Source organism: Medicago truncatula, chromosome 4, assembly GCF_003473485.1.
Source record: "Medicago truncatula cultivar Jemalong A17 chromosome 4, MtrunA17r5.0-ANR, whole genome shotgun sequence".
Classification (NCBI taxonomy): domain Eukaryota; kingdom Viridiplantae; phylum Streptophyta; class Magnoliopsida; order Fabales; family Fabaceae; genus Medicago; species Medicago truncatula.
In genome coordinates, this window is record NC_053045.1 from 7,630,306 (window position 1) to 7,649,072 (window position 18,767).

Here is an 18,767-nt window from a genome sequence, read left to right on the forward strand (position 1 = left end):
ATGATAAGTCCATCACATGTCATCACCCATAACATGATAATCTCTTTTTAGATACTATTCTTTGTAGACCATAAATTTGTGAAGGTAGCTATCAAAACGGGCGGCCTGGCCCGTTTAGGTCCGGTCCGGTCGGACAATGGGCTTTTTAAGGTTGGGCTAAAAAGTCCTGTTTGAATATGTGCTGAAATAATCGAGTCTGAGCCCGGCCCTATACGGGCTCCCGGGTTAACGGACCAGCCCGGACATACCTTTTTTTTTTGTCCATTCTTTGAACACATTTTTCTTAACGGCATATTCATTAAATTAAGAAGATTTCACTACTCAGTCAAAAAAAAAAAAAAATTCACTACTATCGGTATCACTATCCATCATATTTGAAGCACAAACAGATTGTAATTCCTACAATATTATATGCCAAATTATAAGTCAAATTAAATGTAGAATAACAACTTCTAAACCAGAAAATCAATCATTAAAGAATAATTGTGACAGTATTGTGCTTTATTTCATGTTCTCAAATCACAAATTAGTTCTGTCAATTTCTTTATGTATATACTGTCACATAAAGCCACAGCTACTGGAGTGGTTCATTAGGAATTCTTATTCATCAGTGAATCCTACAGCTACTGGTAATCATGATAATGGAAATAACAAGTGGATTAATATTGTTGTTCATGATTGGTTAAGATATATAACTTTTTTTAATCATGGAAATACATGCAAAGAATGAAGAAAGTAGTAAACCAGTACAGTCCTACAATTTACAATTACAATGTTATCAGACTTCAATTAAGTTATCGTGTTGTACAATATTATTTTAGCCAAGTTATTACATGCACACACAGACCAGTTACACACACAGACCACAAAAAAATAATAGAAAAAAGACCAGTTGTATTTTTTGCGGGCTTCTGGGCAGCCCGGAGCCCGGACGGGCTAGCTTTAACGGGTTACGGATTTTTACGAGCAGGGCTAAAAAGCCCTCTTCAAAATTTGGGCTGCAATTATTCGGCCCAAACCTTACATTTTAATCGGACTTTCGGATCGGCCCGTACGGTCCGGCCATTTTGACGGCTCTAGTACATAATCATTCAAATGGAAAAAAGTGAATATTAAAACTTTTTGCAGGTTTAACTAAACCTTAATATTATCATATTGAAAGAAACAACACTAAGGCTTTGTTTGGTTGAAGTGTGAAAGTGAAAGGAAAGAAAGAGAAAAGAAAGATTGTATGAGGAAAGAATGAGAGTGGAAAGTGAGAGGATTGTTTTGATTGTTTGGTTTAAGAGAAAGTGGATTAGACAGTTTGAGGAAAAAATGATATATTTTTAGTAATTGACATAAACACCCTTTTATTTACACTCCATTAGAAAAAGGAAAAGTATATATATATATATATATATATATATATATATATATATATAGGAAATGTATCAAATGAGAGGACTTCTTATAATGAGAGAAACAAAAAAAAAAAAAGAATGGTCTATAGTTTTGTGAAGAAGAAAAAAAGAAACGGCCAATTGGATAAATAAAAGGAGAGAAACAAACCACTAATAGTAACATTTGTTCAAAAAAGAAAGAATAGTAACATAAATATAAAAAAAAAAACAATAATGGTAGGGGTGTTTTGGACTTTTCAAATACAATGTTGAGTTTCCTCAACATTTCTGCCCATATTGGTGTGGTAAGATTTTTAGTGTGGGTCCGATGAGATTCTTTCTTTCCATAGCCTTTTTAAAGAGTTTCAAATAATAGAAAATGTTTCTTTCTCTCAACTTTCTTTCCTACCCAGTACTCACTATCTTTCCTTAGAAATAAACACACCCTAAAGCAATGTGTTTAATTGCATGCAAATAATAGCTTCTTTTTTTTTTCATTTGTCAACTCCAAGTCTTTTTTGTGCTTCCAAGAAGTTTCTTTGTAATGAAAAATATCTCATCTTTAAGGGCTATATATAATAATATAAGGTGATTGATTGGTTATAGGAGGTTATGTAAGAATTTTTTTACACTATAGCATTATGTTGAACTAGTGTGACGGTTGCTTAGAGAAAGAGAGAGTCGGAATGTGCCTCTATCATCAACCCATGAACCAAAGTCGTCGGAATGATCGTCATTGTCAAAAAATGGATGGAATAGTGATATATTTAACATCTTACTTTCAAGGGTCTGATTTAAAAACCCTTCGAGGTATAGTTCAGTTATGTGACCTGAAGAGATGTTAGAGCACCAGTGTCCAAAAAACAACAATTGCTACTATCATAGAGGTAACAATTGTTGTTCTTGAGATTGTGTCAAGTGCTCTAACATTTCTCGGATCACATAACTGAACTATACCTCAAAAACTCAGACGACACTTGTGAGAAATAATTCTTTTTTTTTTTTTTTTAATTTCAAATGGAACATTTTTTTCTCAAATACTTAAGTTTTTCATGAAACTTTAATGAGTTCAAAATAATTTATAAAATTGTTTTCCTATACAGATAAATATCTTGAACATTTTCTACTTGAAACCTCTTTAAAAAGCTCGAAAACTATGTTAAAATGATTTTTGGATGAATTTTGACAGTCTCATTTGTGTTTATGTCGTTTGACAAAGCCTCAGGCTCGGTTAACCCAACACACAAAGTTACAAACATAAAGAACAGCTCATGTGTTGAAAATTTAGGCTCTGATTGGTAAAAAGCAGCTATAAGTTAGCTGATAGCTGATAGCTGAAAAACTAGCTGGTAGCTGATAGCTTAAAAGCTACTAATTTAATTAAAGTGTTTGGTAAATTTAGCTCTTATAAATATAAAATGACTTAAAAGTACATGACAATTTTATTTACTAAAAATCAAAATTATGTCAACAAAAATATAACCTTTGAAAATAATATTCATCAAAACCTATGAAAGTCACGTATTGTCTTTGGTTCTTTCTTCATACATCAAAATGAACATCTTATAATGTTAAATTTGAAAAATAATTAATTTATCATTTTAGAGCTTTTATTTTTCATGTCCATATTACAGCCCTACAGTTTATGTGATTTTGGAGCTATGGAGAATTTTTTATCTTTCAAAATGTCAATGATAAGCAACGAAAGGGATACACATATTCAATTACTCATCTCTACAATGTTCGTTATCTCAAAAATATATTTAGAATTTAAAATGTTGACATCACTAATTATTGAGACAGAAAAAAAAATGTTTAAAAAATGCGTTGAAATATGCATTTTTATCATAAATTAGAAAAAGAGGTCTAAGGGCGGCGATATTAATTTTATATGCAAAAATAATAACTCAAATATTATATATAGCACTTAGATTCAATAGTTATAAATATATGTTTGTAAAAATTTATATCTATAAATACTTGTCTATGAGCATGGATTTTCAATTCTTAGCAAGGAGTGAAATGAAAGTGAATGAAGCAATGAAATAGTATTAGAGGAAGATTTTTGAGCAATATTAGAGAAAGATGAAAACAAAACGTGAGGGAGTGGGACGGTTACTTTGTCTACAAAAGGATAAAAAAGTAATAAAAAAATAATAATAAGGTTGTAAAAAGCTATCAGCTATAAGTTAAAAAGCTACTTGAAATAGCTTCTCAAAAAAAGTTATAAGCTCGCGAGAAAAGCTTGTTAACAAACACATCACGTTTTCATCCAACAAGCTATAAGCTAGCTTTTTTGTGTTACCAAACACAGCCTAAGACACCGAAAATGTCATCAGTCACAAATGCAACATTAATTTGTCGTCAGAAATGACAAAAAGGCCATTTAAATGCATGTCCAATTCGTTACAACATTATTTTTTTCAAAACTATTAAGTTGAGACCATAGATTTTTTTTTTTTTTTTTACAAAAGACCATAGATCTTCTCATCTATAACATATATATCTAATAAAAATCACATTTGAAACTTCTCCAAAAATGCTAAAATTTTAAAACGGTCTGATCACAAATATTTGTACATATTTAGACTCAGAAAGATGATCAACAACACATTTACAAAGCGACAACACAAGAAATGGATTTCACGCGGGTGAGTGGTTTGACGAGAGCTTCGATTCACTATGATGTTCTCATGATTCAGTTGAGAAACAGCTAAATGGCGACGTCAGGTGGCGTTGGTAGCGGGGGATGCACGAGAGAGAAGAGTGAGGAGAGATAAATTTTGTTGTAAATAAATTTTGTGAAGGAAATTAACTTATATAGTTGTGGTGGATTGGAATAAAACCGGACTCAGTTATTCGCGGTTCAACACATAGTTATCGAAGTTCTATCGTAACATTTTAGACTTCTTAACCGGTTCTAAATGTATTAGAACTATCTCACCACTCAAAAACACTAACTTTTCCTTTCCGCTTTAAAAAAGAAAAAAAAAACTAACATTTTCTTTTCGGAATTTTTCACATCCCAAGGCTCTAATATTGCAAAAGTGTCGAAACACCGTTTCTACCACAAATGAATTGTAGGAATGAATTTTGATGACTCCCAAGGTTCATCAGTCGATCCAATTTTCATTTGCATATGAATTCATATTTGATTCTATCCGAATTTCAAAATAATCCAAAATGTCCAAGATTAGGAAGAACACAAATTTCATGCTTAACAAACATCGACACAAACATATGTATTTTCATAGAGTACAAATATTAACTGAATAAAATTTAAAATAACAAAGCAACGCAATGGGTCTATAATTCTCCAAGCTTCAGCATCCATACATTTCATGCAATGGAGTACACGTTGAAACTGAAAATACAAAGTGGTTTCCTAGATTTCAACTACATACACTTATGTTAAAAATTGCAACCAAAACATGGACAAAGGAAATGTCATTCCTAGTTTTTTTTCATATCAACATAATTTGGCATTCTTGGACCTCTCCAGAAACAATATAGTTGGCTCACTCCCAAGAAATTGGTTGATACATAATGATGGGATACAACATTTGGATATATCAAACAACAATTTAAGTGGTTTGCTTCCAGAAGATATTGGTATATTCCTTCCTAGTGTTGACTATCTGAACTTTTCATTGAATAGCTTTCAAGGAAATATACCTTAATCAATTGGTATGATGAAACACCTTGATCATTTCTCGGGTGAGTTACCTAAACAATTGGCCAAAGATTGTGATAGTTTAAACACCTTGATCCTCTCCAACAACTTTCTAAGTGGTAATATTCCTAAATTTTATATTTCAATAATGTATTTGGGAACTTTATTTCTCAATAATAACAACTTTGGTGGAACACTGGAAGATGTATTTGCTGTCCATATCCAATAATTCAATCTCAGGAACAATTCCTAGTTCAATTGGGATGTTTTCAAACCTGCTAGCCCTTCGTATGGTTGAAAATCTTTTAGAAGGTGAGATCCCAATTGGGATGTTTTCAAACATGTCTATTCTTGAATATATTGATCTTTCTCAAAACAAGTTAATTGGATCAATCCCAGATTTAAGTAGTTTGAAAAATCTAAGGCTCTTGTATTTGCAAAAGAATGATCTCTCTGGATCTATACCATTTGAACTCTCTGAAGGCTCACAACTACAACTTTTAGATTTGAGGGAGAACAAACTTTCAAGTAAAATTCCCAACTGGATGGATAAGCTATCAGAGTTACGTGTTCTTTTATTAGGAAGGAACAATTTGGAAGGAGATATTCCAATTCAATTGTGTCGGTTAAAAAAGATCGACAAAATAGACCTATCAGAAAACATGCTCAATGCTTCAATACCACCTTGCTTCCAAAATATGTCATTTGGAATGATACAATATGTTGATAACTGACTTTATACCAGATTCTGCTATTTTTTCCTTGAATGCTAGTTTGTCAATTGTACCTCCACTGAATGGAGATATGGTGCAAGAACATCTACAATTGCAGTTTAGAACAAAGAACTATGAGTACTTTTACGACGCTAAAATCCTAGAGATGATGACTGGATTGGATTTATCATGCAATATCGTAACTAGAGTCATACCTTCTGAACTTGGAGACATGCAAAACCATCGAGTCTTGAATCTATAACATAATCACTTGTCAGGTCCTATTCCAATCACTTTTTCCAATCTTACCCAAATAGAGAGTCTTGACTTATCATAGAGTAACTTGAATGGTAAGGTAGCTTCTCAACTAAGTCACTTGACCTTTATAGATATCTTCAATGTGTCTTACAACAACCTTTCTGGAACACCACCTAGTATAGGACAATCGGAGGCTTTGTTAAGGACAACTACAGAGGTAATCCCTGGTTTTTTCATTATGATTTGAGTTATATTTTCTTTTCATATGTTTCGTCGTTTTAATCTTTTGCAAACTAGGTTAGAGTTCATAAACTAATTCTTGCACTTTAACTGAATTGTTACATATGACTTTTGTTCAAGAGTCTAATTTATTAGAGACCCTTAGGGTATGAGGGTTAGAAATCTCCATGGAGTGTAATTCCTTTAGATGACAATTTAAGAGGCACACGGCATGTTGACATCAAAGAATATGTCTATGGCTTTCATAATTGAGTCATGGAGGTTATGGAGCAATTCAACATATGTAGGGATATTCTTCTATGAGTAAACCATTGCTTACATAATCCTTAAGTCTTAATTAATAGGTACTTTGAATTAATCCAACTAAGGATAAAGAGGGGATTCAATGATTCCCTAATCGTCGTTACACATTTAAATCAAACCAACCTAATCTCACATTGGGCAGTGCAATTACAACCCTGCAATCCTTTCATCGTTACATATTTAAATCAAACTGACCTAATCTTGCATTGGGCATTGCAATTACAACCCTGCAACCCTTTTATAATATTTCTTTTATTTACTTTCAAATAAAATCTGATAATTACCGAGTTGAACGACAATCCATGTGAAGAAGATAACTTACTACTTTATTATTTATTACGATTTGGTACACTTGCCAATAATTACCCTTTCATCCATCTACATTCAATGCAATCAATCATGGTGAAAAATTTGCTAATGCCATGTGACCATTGGTAACTTAATATTTATTGGAATGATTTGTTTATAAGTATCATAGAGCTTCAAAGAGAAACATATATGGTCACTTGCACCAAAATCAACAACCCCTGATCCAATATTGGTATGGTTCAAAGTGTAAGAAATACTAGATATACCTGAGATGCTTAATTCACCTTGCTAGAAGATGCAGCTTGGAAGAGGAATCATATTGCCAACGAAATTGAATTTGTTCTTCGCGCCAAGAGCTCTACGCATAGATTGAGCCCACACATGATAGTTGGATTGTTAAAGCTTGTGCATAATTGCTCTGGAAGAAGGACCGTCATAAGGATGCACGTAATACACATTTCCATGTTCCGATTGTCAATAACACTGGCCATAACTGCACCGGAAGAAGGACCGTAAGAAGGATGCACATAATACACATTCCCAGGTTGTGATTGTGAATAACACTGGCCATAACTGCACCGGAAGAAGGACCGTCAAAAGGATGCACATAATACACATTTCCAGGTTGCGATTGTGAATAACATTGAGGAGATTAACTCGAATTCTTTCAAATAATTCTTTCTTACATAAAGCTCATTAGCACTGACGTCAATCACACAATTAGATACTTAGATTTTAAATACTTTCATAATTGTGTTGTATTTGCAATTGCGATTGTAATCGTAATTTAAAAATCTTATTTTAAGCAGTAATATCCAAGTTTTCCACAAGCATGATAGAAGGGGGGAAATTAATTGAAAAATCCCTTAATCTTTGCTAAAGTTGCTTATCAAGTAGGTACAGTTTATGTTAAGAATTTGAATTTTGTCTGCTTACGAGAATATTTGATCTATTCCCAAAATCTTTTGGCAACAAATTATATCCTCTCTTATAAAAATAAAAAAAAATTATAACTTCTAAAAAAAAATTATAAAACAAGAACCATTGATTTTATTTTCTCCCTTCATTTATGGCTATTTGTCTGCTATTTGGTGAATAATATCACGTTATCCACCTGAGCTAAGCTCACGAGGACAATTTTTTTTATTTTTGTTGCCTTTTGTTTTTGTTGCCTAATTGAACTTAACTAATAATAATCACGTCAAATTAACATTGATGTAATGGCATCAAGTTTCAGACCACAAACTTGAATGGAAGTTTCTGAAATGCCATGAGTAGTGTAATTTAGTAAAGAGAAAGTGGAAAAAGAAAGTTTGTCAAAGAAAAAAAGACAGAAAGAGAGAAAACAATTTTTTATAAATATAAAATAAACTGATATTATGTAGTCAATGTGTGTGAGCACCCCAATTCTTTATGTTTCTTTTATTGGATTTGTGGATAAAAATTAAAGACCTAGCTCCATAAGGCTTCTTATCTTCCTGTTTTACCAATATGGCATTAGTATGATTGGTAGATAACTGAGTCCTCAAAGCACATAATTATGCATTGAGGCCAACTTGTTTAATGAATCTTGGTTCACAATTCTGGTTGTCCAAATATCATTCCTCGTCACTTCTCGTATCCACTTTGGACAACCAAAATCAAACAACTTTAGTGACAATATTTTTTTCCTCTCTTTTTATTGGACAATAACAATAGAGAGAGAAAAAGAAAGAGAGAGAATAAAAGTACAATGAAAATATGAGAGAAAAAGTTGTTTAAAAATGGTTGTTCAAATATCATTTCTCTTTTGATATATCAACCAGATAAAAAAGATTCAGACACATGAACATCAATAAGAATTTAGAGAAGCACCAGTACAAGACCTTGTTCAGCAACATTACACTTTCTATGAATCTGCTATTTGGACCCTCAGAAAAATTCCACCTTCCAATATTGAAGTGACCAAATTTGAAGAACCCTCTAGGAAATATTTAAGCCATGAACCTTGATATTAAGTATTTTGTATGAAATGAATACAAAAAACAAATGAAAAACGCGAATGGAAAAATTCTTCAGTAATCAATACCATGAAACTACATAAACAAGAGCATTCGCATAAAAACTTGACGTCAAAACCTTACCTTTAGAAATTCCAGTTCATTTTATTCTATCTATAAAGGAATTTCACTAGTTAAAAACAATTAATTCCCAGTTATTGACAGTAAAAAAGAATACAAACCTAACAAAATCAATATTTCAGTTACACAAACCATTATTGTTTGTCTGTTGTAGATGCTCCTTGGTTGATATCTGAGAATTTAACGCCCACATGCGATGAAAACCTCAAGTATTTTCCAGCACATCTGAGGACACATGTTTCCTCTGGCTTGTTCAACGAACTCCGATAGAATGAACTGACGCAATTGTTAAAACATCTCTCCACTAATGAATTATACAACCTAAGACTGCAATTTTGTTGGAACAAAGAATAAATCAACAAAATATATCTTATGCTACTAGATCAAATAAAACTTCTGCATTGTAACCAAAAAAGAGTGAAATAACCAAAAGAAAACTTCTGCACTCATATCTTTGCATTGCATCTCTTAACTCTACACTTAAACAAATGTACTACTTTCTCATATGTACAATTTCAGTTAAACTATGGTAAATGACATGTGATCAATACTGTCAATAGCTGATCGAAAAAATAGTGATTTGTTCAAATTCTGCTACGCAATTATAGTACAACTATGGCCGTTATTTCCCAACATTCTGTACTAAATAGTGTATATCCCGGAACAATAGTGATTTGTTCAAACTCCTCAATACTATAACATGGTAGCACTATTATAGCCGCAATTTAACAACAATGCATGTGATAATGTATTACGTAAACAAGCTCAATTCTAGAGTAACAGTATCCAATCAGTCAACTCAATTACTATGGCTAACCAAAATCACCAGTTAACATGTTAATGCTGATTTTCAGCCAAATGTGCAGTTAAGACTCCGCACTAGATTCAATACTCATAAGATAAAATAGTATCATTTCTGAAATTAATTAGAAAACAAATCCATTTTTAGCATTGTCAATTGTGGATCGCAAAAAATAGCGTCTTGTTCACATTCATCTAAGCCACAAAGCTATAACGCCAAAATGACGAGTGTTTGACATACTCTGCACTAATAGTGAATCATGAAACAATAGTGATTTGTTCAAATTTTGTTACGTTATAGTGTTGGGTCACGAGGGAAGCCTGGATGCCCACATTGGGCCAAGAGGAGCCATACAAGTGAGTTGATCACCACACTCAAAACCTTAAGACATTGGGTTTACGGGTCCTCTCACTTAAAAGTGTTCAACCTCCACTTTTCTAAGCAATGTGAGACTTCTAACTCACACTTGCTGCACAACATATAGTCCGCTATATGACAACAGTCCATTTGACATGGAATAATTAAAAACAGAATACAGGGAACTACACAGCATGAATTAACCAATAATCGAATGGCCATTCACTATAAACACAATAGAGAGAACTACACATTCTTAAAATCTAGAGGTTCATATGTTTTCTTGTCTTCATCAAAATGAATGCTTTAAGTGTATTCATGATCTAAACAGGGTCTAAAAAATGATCTATTACCCCAATTTTAGCCGCAACTTCATGTTTTTTTATGTCTCTACGACCGTGACTAGGGTTCCATTATACATATTTGACTACGATTCCCCGTAATCAGTGTTATCAATTGAGGACCATGATGGAAAGGCAAAAATACACCATGGCGCCGCTATCCTTCACAAGTTTGCCACGGCAGTTGTCAAAATTCTGCCACCACAATCCACCATGGCTTGGCCATGGTCAATATTTGACAACATTGTCTATAATATCAAAGTTGGCATCGCGGCACAATTTAAAACATTGAATTAAAACAGTTTAGTTTGAACTATTCAAGCATATCTACTAGTTTAAGCACCTGTGACTGCGAGTTCTATAGCACCGACACTTTTGATGCAAGGCATGTCCGGTGTCCGACATGTGTTGGTGTCTAACACTGGCATGACACCAACACAAATGATTGCGTTAAATTAATTCATTTTTTCAATTTTTTACCGGTGTCAATGTGTCTTTGTCATTTAATTGCTTGTGAGTTGTTAGACTGTTTGAGATAGTTTCTACTTTCTAGAAACAACTTATGACATGTCATAATATGTTGTTTCCAGCTTAATCCCATAAACTGACCAGAATAGCTAATAAAAACAGTTTACAACTTATATGAAAAAGTTTAACTTTACTTTATTTATTACTAGAGAAATGGCTTAAATAAGCACTTCTATCTATGATAAGTCCTTATAAGGCCCGTTTGGATTGGCTTATTTTTGAGCTTATGCAAATAAATAAGCTTTTATGTATTATTCATAAGCTTGTCAAGGTAGTTTTTGAAAAAACAGCTTATAAAAATACAATTTTCTTTAGTCAGAACTTATGAATTAGCATAAAAGCTTATTTATTTGCATAAGCTATTTTCATAAGCTCAGAAATAAGTCAATCCAAACGAGCCCATAATGCTTAATATGTTTATCCAAACAAACAGGGCATATTTGCCAACTAGAATCAACACATTCTAAATCATTCTTCACACATTGCAGATAACAGAAACAACAGAACCTCATCCATTTTCAGCACATGACATTTTTTGAAAAAGTTAATCAGATCCCCAATCTATATACGATCTTTATTTCAAACAAACAAAGTAACAAGATTGAAGCATACCTATCACGAGTTTGAAGCTGTTCAACCATAGTAGTCATTCTTTTCTTATCTTCTTCAGGAAGATTATCTACTTCACCAAAAATGTTCTTATCCATTTTCAACAAAAAAAAAACAGTTACAGAGGTTTTTGGGTTTTCCGCTTTTTTGTATTGTTTGATCCTATGATTTTGAAGGGTTTAAGGTTTATACCAACGTTACTGTTTTTCTGAAAAAATGAGAAAAGAAAAAGAAGCGTGTGTGCCCTTAAACCCTAAAACACCGCAATCAATCAGAACTGTCGCTTAAACCTGATGTTCATTAGGTCGGGTTGGATTCAATCCGGGTTTTCCAAATCAACCCGCACACTGCGGGTAATTTTTTAAGCAGTCAATAAGGAGTAATACATAAAATTCATCCTTGAATTTTCAAAAATCAGCCGAATTCATCTTTAAATTTTGCGAAATATTTATTTCATCCTTGAATTTAACATAGGTCAATCAAAATGGTCCCTCCGTCCAATCACTCTATTAGTGAGGCTGACATGTCGTTCTGCATGTTGTGTTGTCCTGTACACGTGTCATCTAGTCAACCTACGTGTACAAGGACCAATTTAATGGAAACGTTAAAAATTGCAGTTTTAACTTTTCACTTTCATTTTTTTTTTCTTTCTGTTTTTCCTCTATTACCCCTCTTTTAAGGATCGATTTGATAGTAACTGTAATAATTTAGAGACTGATTTGATTGGAAATTTTAGAAATCTAGGGACTGATTTGATCGATTTTATTGCAGGGAGAGTGGGTACAAGGAGGTATGGCATAAGAGGACCAATTATTTCAACTGAGAAGTCTACGCAAATACTAATGAAGCGTACTGCTCCACCACATCCAACTGCTACTGAAGTCATTAGAATGTCATATCCAAGTTATGGGTCATTCAGTTCTACTCAACCCTAATTCATGGAGTTTATCTCAGAGTTGTGTTGCTTTTTCCTGTGTAATGTTCTTGCACTTGTAGTGCAATGACTGAATTACGACTTATTTTCTGGTATAATCAAGGATCATATTGTGTCTCTTTACTTTTTTACTTTGTTCTACACATATATGCGCCAAGGATCACATTGACATCTGTTTAAATAATTAAAGGACTTATTTGATGGTATTTTTATATAATGTAGGGATCGACTTGATACTTAAGCAAATAATTTAAGGATTAATTTGATGGAAATATTTCGACAGAAAGGTTGCATTCATTCATCTTCAACCCATTTTCATTACAACAATACACATACCTAGTATTGTAGAGTAGCATGTTAAACAACTCAAAAAACCAAATTATGACTATCAAATACTTAATCAACCTAACCTCACTTCTTACATAGTCAACTTTGTCCATCAACCTTGCCCTCTAAACCTCTTCATTGCCACTTTCCATAGGCTTAACCATAGACGGAAAATTCTCCATCAATCTTGCCTTTCTCATTGTTTTATTTAATGAATAAAATCATATAATTTTTTTTAGGAGGAATAAAACAACATATGTTAATTGAGTCAAATAATGTAACCAAAAAAAAATTGAGTCAAATAAAAAATATATGCATTAATTAACAATATTAAATGAGTCAAAGCAAAACTATATATGAATAATAAAGTATTTCAAAAGAAAAATTATAATAAAGAAATTTCCATTTCGAAGAAATCATAAAAAAATGATATTGCTTTGTTTTTTTATACTTTAGTCTTAATTGGTAATTGGTATAGACAGTGAACAAAGAAGTTAGATTCATTTTTAAAATAAAAAAAATTACATTCACGCATGTCTTATTTTTTATCCTAAAATTATTTTACCACGTATGTCAAGTTTTATGTGTCACAAATCTATAAGATTCAGGTTGTTCAACAATTGAGACCTCACTCTCACTCGTATGTCATTATCTTTTTATCTATATCTCTCAATATAAATTATCTTTGGTAATCATAAACACTCTTTAATCGAATCAAATCCTTTGTTCTTTTACCAATTTATTAATATTGTAAATACAGCTCAGGATATACTACATCATCAAATTTTCATTGCACGTAATAAACACATTATGAACATTGGATTATAAACCATAAATATAACTATTTGTTTGGCATTAAGCACTTGTTTTTGTAACAATACATATATAGCTTTGCATTCTAAGATATGCAATAAATCCTTCATTTATTTCTAGCTTCCTATAATCTAACAAAATGAATTATACTTTATCAGCACAAAAACTCATGACTAGATTTAATTTTGGAACCTTAATAATATGTATTTGATTAAAGATTGTAATATTTGCTTCTAAAAGTCGATTGGATCAACCAATAATGTATATAGTTTCTCTTAGGGATTGAAGACTCTTAGGTGTCGAAGAAGGCAATAAATGGATTAAAAGTTCTTTGTATTGTGTTCTTTTAGACATGCAATACTCTTGTTAGGTCTTGATTTTATTCTGTTAGACATTTTCAAATAGTATAATATTCTTGTATTATTTATATATATCGACTTAATGATCGACTTAAAACTACATTCGCTACCATTTCCTCTCTCAAAGCAATATCATCACGACGCCTTTCACTTCACCAAAAATCATAAAAATACCATGAAAAACCTCCATTCCTTTGATAAAACCCAAATCTATTAAATTTAAATTAGAAACTTACATGGAAATCCAAGTTAGAAACTTACATGCAAATTTATTAAATAAATTGTGGAAAAAAGGGTCAGGGTTTCAACTAAACTAAGGAAAAAGAGGTAACAAGCCAAACTTTGAATATTGTTAGGCATAAATCTGACCATTACCCAATCATGTTAGAATTCTAAAATGGGAGCTTATACAGTGCAGAAAACTGACTTTTTTGAAAAAGTTATTTTTCATCTTAATGTTTGATTCATTTTTAAATTGTTGATTATTGATTAATGATCAATAGTAATTCATCTAATAATGCTTGCAAAATCTTGGACTTACAGGTACTATTTTATCGTTGACATATTTAACATGCAAACAGAGTTGATGATGTTATGTGATAGTATTAAGTGTTATACTTTGTGAGGATGTTACACACTAGGGTGTTACTCACTATACTTTTGATGTTATAATGTTAACTTTACCAGAAAAGTCATTAGCATGACTTCACCATAGAATTTTCCTTCTAAAACAGCCCTAAAACTTTTGCTTCATAATTCAAATTTATGAAGATGTGGACTCTTCAGGATGCTTGCATATGTATAGTTGAAAATACATGGAATACTCATGGTTATAGTTGTCCAATGTATATTCTTCTCAAAAGTTGAAGTTGTTTAAAGGCAAGTTTAAGTTATGTAACATAAACTGTTAGACCAAAATTGGTTAAAAGAACAAATCCCTTAAATTTTGATGATAACAAAGCACTATACGAACCATGATTGAAAATAATTAGGACTCTCCAAACGATTGTCTAAGTGTGCAAGAAATTCTATGTACAGGTGAAGTACTTCAGCTATACCAAGTTAAAGCCATGGACCAAGTCAAAGCTCTAGACATGAAGTCAATGTTCTGCACTACATGTCAAAGCTCTGGACTTGTGCTACACTATACACAAAGATATTAAAAGCTCTCGACCTTGATGATCTATTCATCATAGATAAAGACAGGGCTCTGCAACAAGATTCAGGTCAACTATGTGGTAGTCAATACTATGTATATTGTACAAGCCTTTGAAGTGAGATCAATATAGTAAGCAATTGACTCAAAGAATCATCATGCATGTACGCAACGACTCTTAGATAAGAAAGGATAGTTTATTCTGACTCAAGCAAGAGAGTAAAGCTCCATAATTGACATCATTAATGAAATTGAATGACTGATGTGTTGACCACGATTCTCCCAAGATATCTTAACATTTATACTATCATTCAAAGACAAAGATTTCTTCAACAACGCTAATATACTTCATCTCTATTTAAAAGACCAAGATTTATTGAAGCAGTTTGGTGTCTCCTAAAACACTATGAGTATTTGAGGATAGAAAGCTTGAGGAAGCTCTTGATGAATTTTTAGCTTCTAAGGGTGTTTGACTAGGGGATCCTATTTACCTTACCTTTTTGTCTTTTGTATGAAACGAATTTATCATATGATAAATAGACTTTGTAGAAGATTCATCTTGGAAACTTGTTAAGCTATCTAGAGATATATAGTTGGATACTCATGAGTCTCACAAGATACATTCTATTTCTTGGATAAATACTTGTAGAGTTAGTAATAAGCAGAGATTTATGACTTATATTGACTATAGTTTATACAATACAACCAAACACAAAGCAACCATATAGCTCTCATAACACCTTCAACAAATTAAATCTAACATTTCAATTTTCTGAAGATGAGATCTATGACCACTTTATATTATTCTAATTAAAAAGCAAACACACATGTTTCTTATACATTAAATGTGTACTCATACACACAAATACACACATTGGTTCCAGTATCTCTGCTGCAACCTTTCATAAGTTGCACTTCACTTACAGTTGCAAGGGTCACATGTGCAGCTATCTCCACACTTGCAGCCACCTTCCTCAGCTGCAACACCCATTTCAGCACCCTCAAAATGGATCTTTGCCGGAGCAACGCCCATAATCACGGTTTCTGTGGTTTCACCTTCGAGATAGCCCAACCCACTAGACCTGCTGTTGCATCTGCAAGGCAATAAAATCCATCATACACATGAATTGTAAAAACTTGTCGATTTTAAAATATATATAAGGGGTATTCGAGATATTTAAAAATTTTATTTTGTTATAATTTTTTATTTTATTTTTCTGTTGACCTAATGATCCACACATACGCAAATAAACGCACATGGAGGGAGATGTGGTGACCCTGATTCGAATCCTAGACTCTACAAGAAATAGCCTCAGAGTTGCTTCAAAAAAAGAGAAAAATAGCTTCATCGTCATCCATTTGGCTGTAACAACTAGGACAAAAAGAAAAATACATTTAAGACAAACAAAATATATTTTATTTATTTATTTCTAGACGGCTAAAGTGAATCCTTATCTAATTTTCTTAACTAAATATCTAATTAAAATATTGATATGAAGAGATCTGATTTGATAATTTTATAAGATAGATCTTTAAACAAATTTAGTCATTTCTATTGACAAATTTAAATAAACAATTGAAAACAAGTCACGACATGACCTTTTTTTTCAAAAATTTCAATCACTGATTCAATAAATATAAATATCTCTTCCAAAACACTCGTTTAGTCAAAATCAGCAAAACTACCCAAAAAGCTCATTGATGTATGAATAAGTTCACCTAGAGAAGCAAGTTCACATAGAGAAATTATGAAAAATTAAGGGAGCATCTTCTCTCCAAGATTCTCTCACCAGCATGCGAGAAAAAATAGTGTTTATTTCGTTCATATTGTTAGTCCGGAAACTTGTAGTTATCAATAAGAGTAAAAATAGTTATCAAATAAGAAATCGTGTAAGAGACTTGATATCTACGCTTAAAAACCCCATACAGAAACAGAAAAAAAAAAAAAAAAAATGAAAGCATCGAATTCTATCAGGGTCAACCCAACACTAGATGAAGCCTAAAGCAAACCCTAAACTGAAATTTTTTTACTCGAAAAAATATTAATAATATTTTGTTCTCATACAACCCAACCAAAAAGTACTGAAAAAACAATAAAATATAACCAAAAATCTCCAAGATTCATTCATAAGATACACAAAAAAATATTATATGAAAAGCAACAAAGAGTTAAGGTGCTTGATCCTTACTTGCAGTTATCACCACAATTGCAACTACTTCCACATTTACAGCCAGACATATTCACAAACTCAACTTGCAAAGCAAAGAATAATATTTGATTGGTAGATGTTATCTTCAATAGAATTTGATGTCTTATAATGATGTACGTGACATCAATTTATAAGGTCCTAGAGAATAATTAGTGAAATCTTGACCATCCACGTGTTGTTATCTTGTGTTGTTTGGGTCCACAAGCCTACCCTTGGATTAATTACACGATTATATCGTTTTCATCGCACGTCTTATTGTGGTGTGCATTGGCGATAAAAATGTTGCATGCTTTTCTATAAAGTCAAATGTAGTGTGAAAGTGAATTCAATAAAATTGATTCTGTTGTTGCATAAAAAAAATTAATTTTAATTAAAAATGATTTTATTTAAAATTGGAGAAGAAGGGGTGAGTTTATTACTCCTTTAATCCTTTAATTATAAGTGCCTATTCATTTGGTTTTTTCAATAAAAATAGTACCTATATTCCTTCAAAAAAAAAAAATAGTACCTATTTAAATTTTTTTTTCCCTAAATATGGACCTTCCAATCAATGACTACAAAATTCGTATTTTTCTCAGGTCTTGAATCAATGACTACAATTGCCCTATATTCGTGAAAGCAATAAATTTCTTACTGCAAGTAAATTAGTTAAAAATTTGAGGCTAAAAGTAAATAACTCATAACAAAAAACAATACTTAAATTTTAAAGGGTTCATCTAGTACCACCAAAATCTGATAAATGTGTCTATTTGCAAGACCACTTTTATGTTTCTTTATTTATAGAAGATTTATTGTTTGGATAAATAAATATTTTAATAGTGATAGTGAAGTACGAGTTTTCTGACAAAAATATATTTCTCAATTATATCGGATGTCACGGATAAGTTATTTTAAAGGGAAGATTCATTGTTGTTGATAAACAATTGTAAATTTGTTTAGTAGTGAGTTTTGTTAAGTAGTAAAACAATTGTAAAATAATCAATCGTTGTTTAAGCTTAATTATGTCCCTTGAAAATAAATTCAATTTTTACTTCTCAAAGGACATGAAGTGAGACCTATTAATTCTTATATGTTATGAATATTATAAGTGGATCTCCATATAACAAATTAAGTTATTGGGTCATACTATTAACTCATGTATAATGTTTGTTTTTCAAGTAATTGATGTTTGTTTTCCATGTCATTTTATTTTCCAAGTTATTGTATTTTTCAATAAATAAAGCTCGGACGTAACCTAATTGTGTATCATAAGAGAATGATCGAATCCTCTCTCTTCTTCTTGAGAAATACAATGACTTGAGAAACAAACATCAATGAGTTAGAAAACAAACAC

General features: G+C 31.9%; 2 protein-coding genes across 2 annotated transcripts; both read right to left on the reverse strand.

Annotated features, from left to right (window-relative positions):
• Positions 1-8,848: 8,848 nt before the first annotated feature.
• On the reverse strand, positions 8,849-11,917 carry LOC25491578 (mitochondrial import inner membrane translocase subunit Tim9). The gene is made up of 2 exons (XM_024781407.2): positions 11,639-11,917; positions 8,849-9,325 (listed from the first exon to the last, which is right to left on the reverse strand). Exons 1-2 carry the CDS (start codon positions 11,731-11,733, stop codon positions 9,133-9,135), a joined length of 288 nt encoding a protein of 95 aa, XP_024637175.1. The 5' UTR covers positions 11,734-11,917; the 3' UTR covers positions 8,849-9,132.
• A 3,915-nt stretch (positions 11,918-15,832) lies between these two features.
• LOC25491579 (metallothionein-like protein 1) lies at positions 15,833-17,571 on the reverse strand. Its single transcript, XM_013599547.3, has 2 exons — positions 17,414-17,571; positions 15,833-16,318 (listed from the first exon to the last, which is right to left on the reverse strand). The coding sequence occupies exons 1-2, from the start codon at positions 17,461-17,463 to the stop codon at positions 16,141-16,143; spliced, it is 228 nt and encodes a 75-aa protein (XP_013455001.1). The 5' UTR covers positions 17,464-17,571; the 3' UTR covers positions 15,833-16,140.
• Between the last annotated feature and the right edge of the window lie 1,196 nt (positions 17,572-18,767).

What these genes read in the sequence shown, in the direction of transcription:
- LOC25491578 (XM_024781407.2), bottom strand. Translation starts at nt 11,733, where the DNA reads ATGGATAAGAACATTTTTGGTGAAGTAGATAATCTTCCTGAAGAAGAT. An exon ending in CAGCTTCAAACTCGTGATAG is followed by an intron (nt 9,326 to 11,638) that starts GTATGCTTCAAT and finishes ACAAAATTGCAG; the next exon opens with TCTTAGGTTGTATAATTCAT.
- LOC25491579 (XM_013599547.3), bottom strand. Translation starts at nt 17,463, where the DNA reads ATGTCTGGCTGTAAATGTGGAAGTAGTTGCAATTGTGGTGATAACTGC. An exon ending in AATTGTGGTGATAACTGCAA is followed by an intron (nt 16,319 to 17,413) that starts GTAAGGATCAAG and finishes ATTGCCTTGCAG; the next exon opens with ATGCAACAGCAGGTCTAGTG.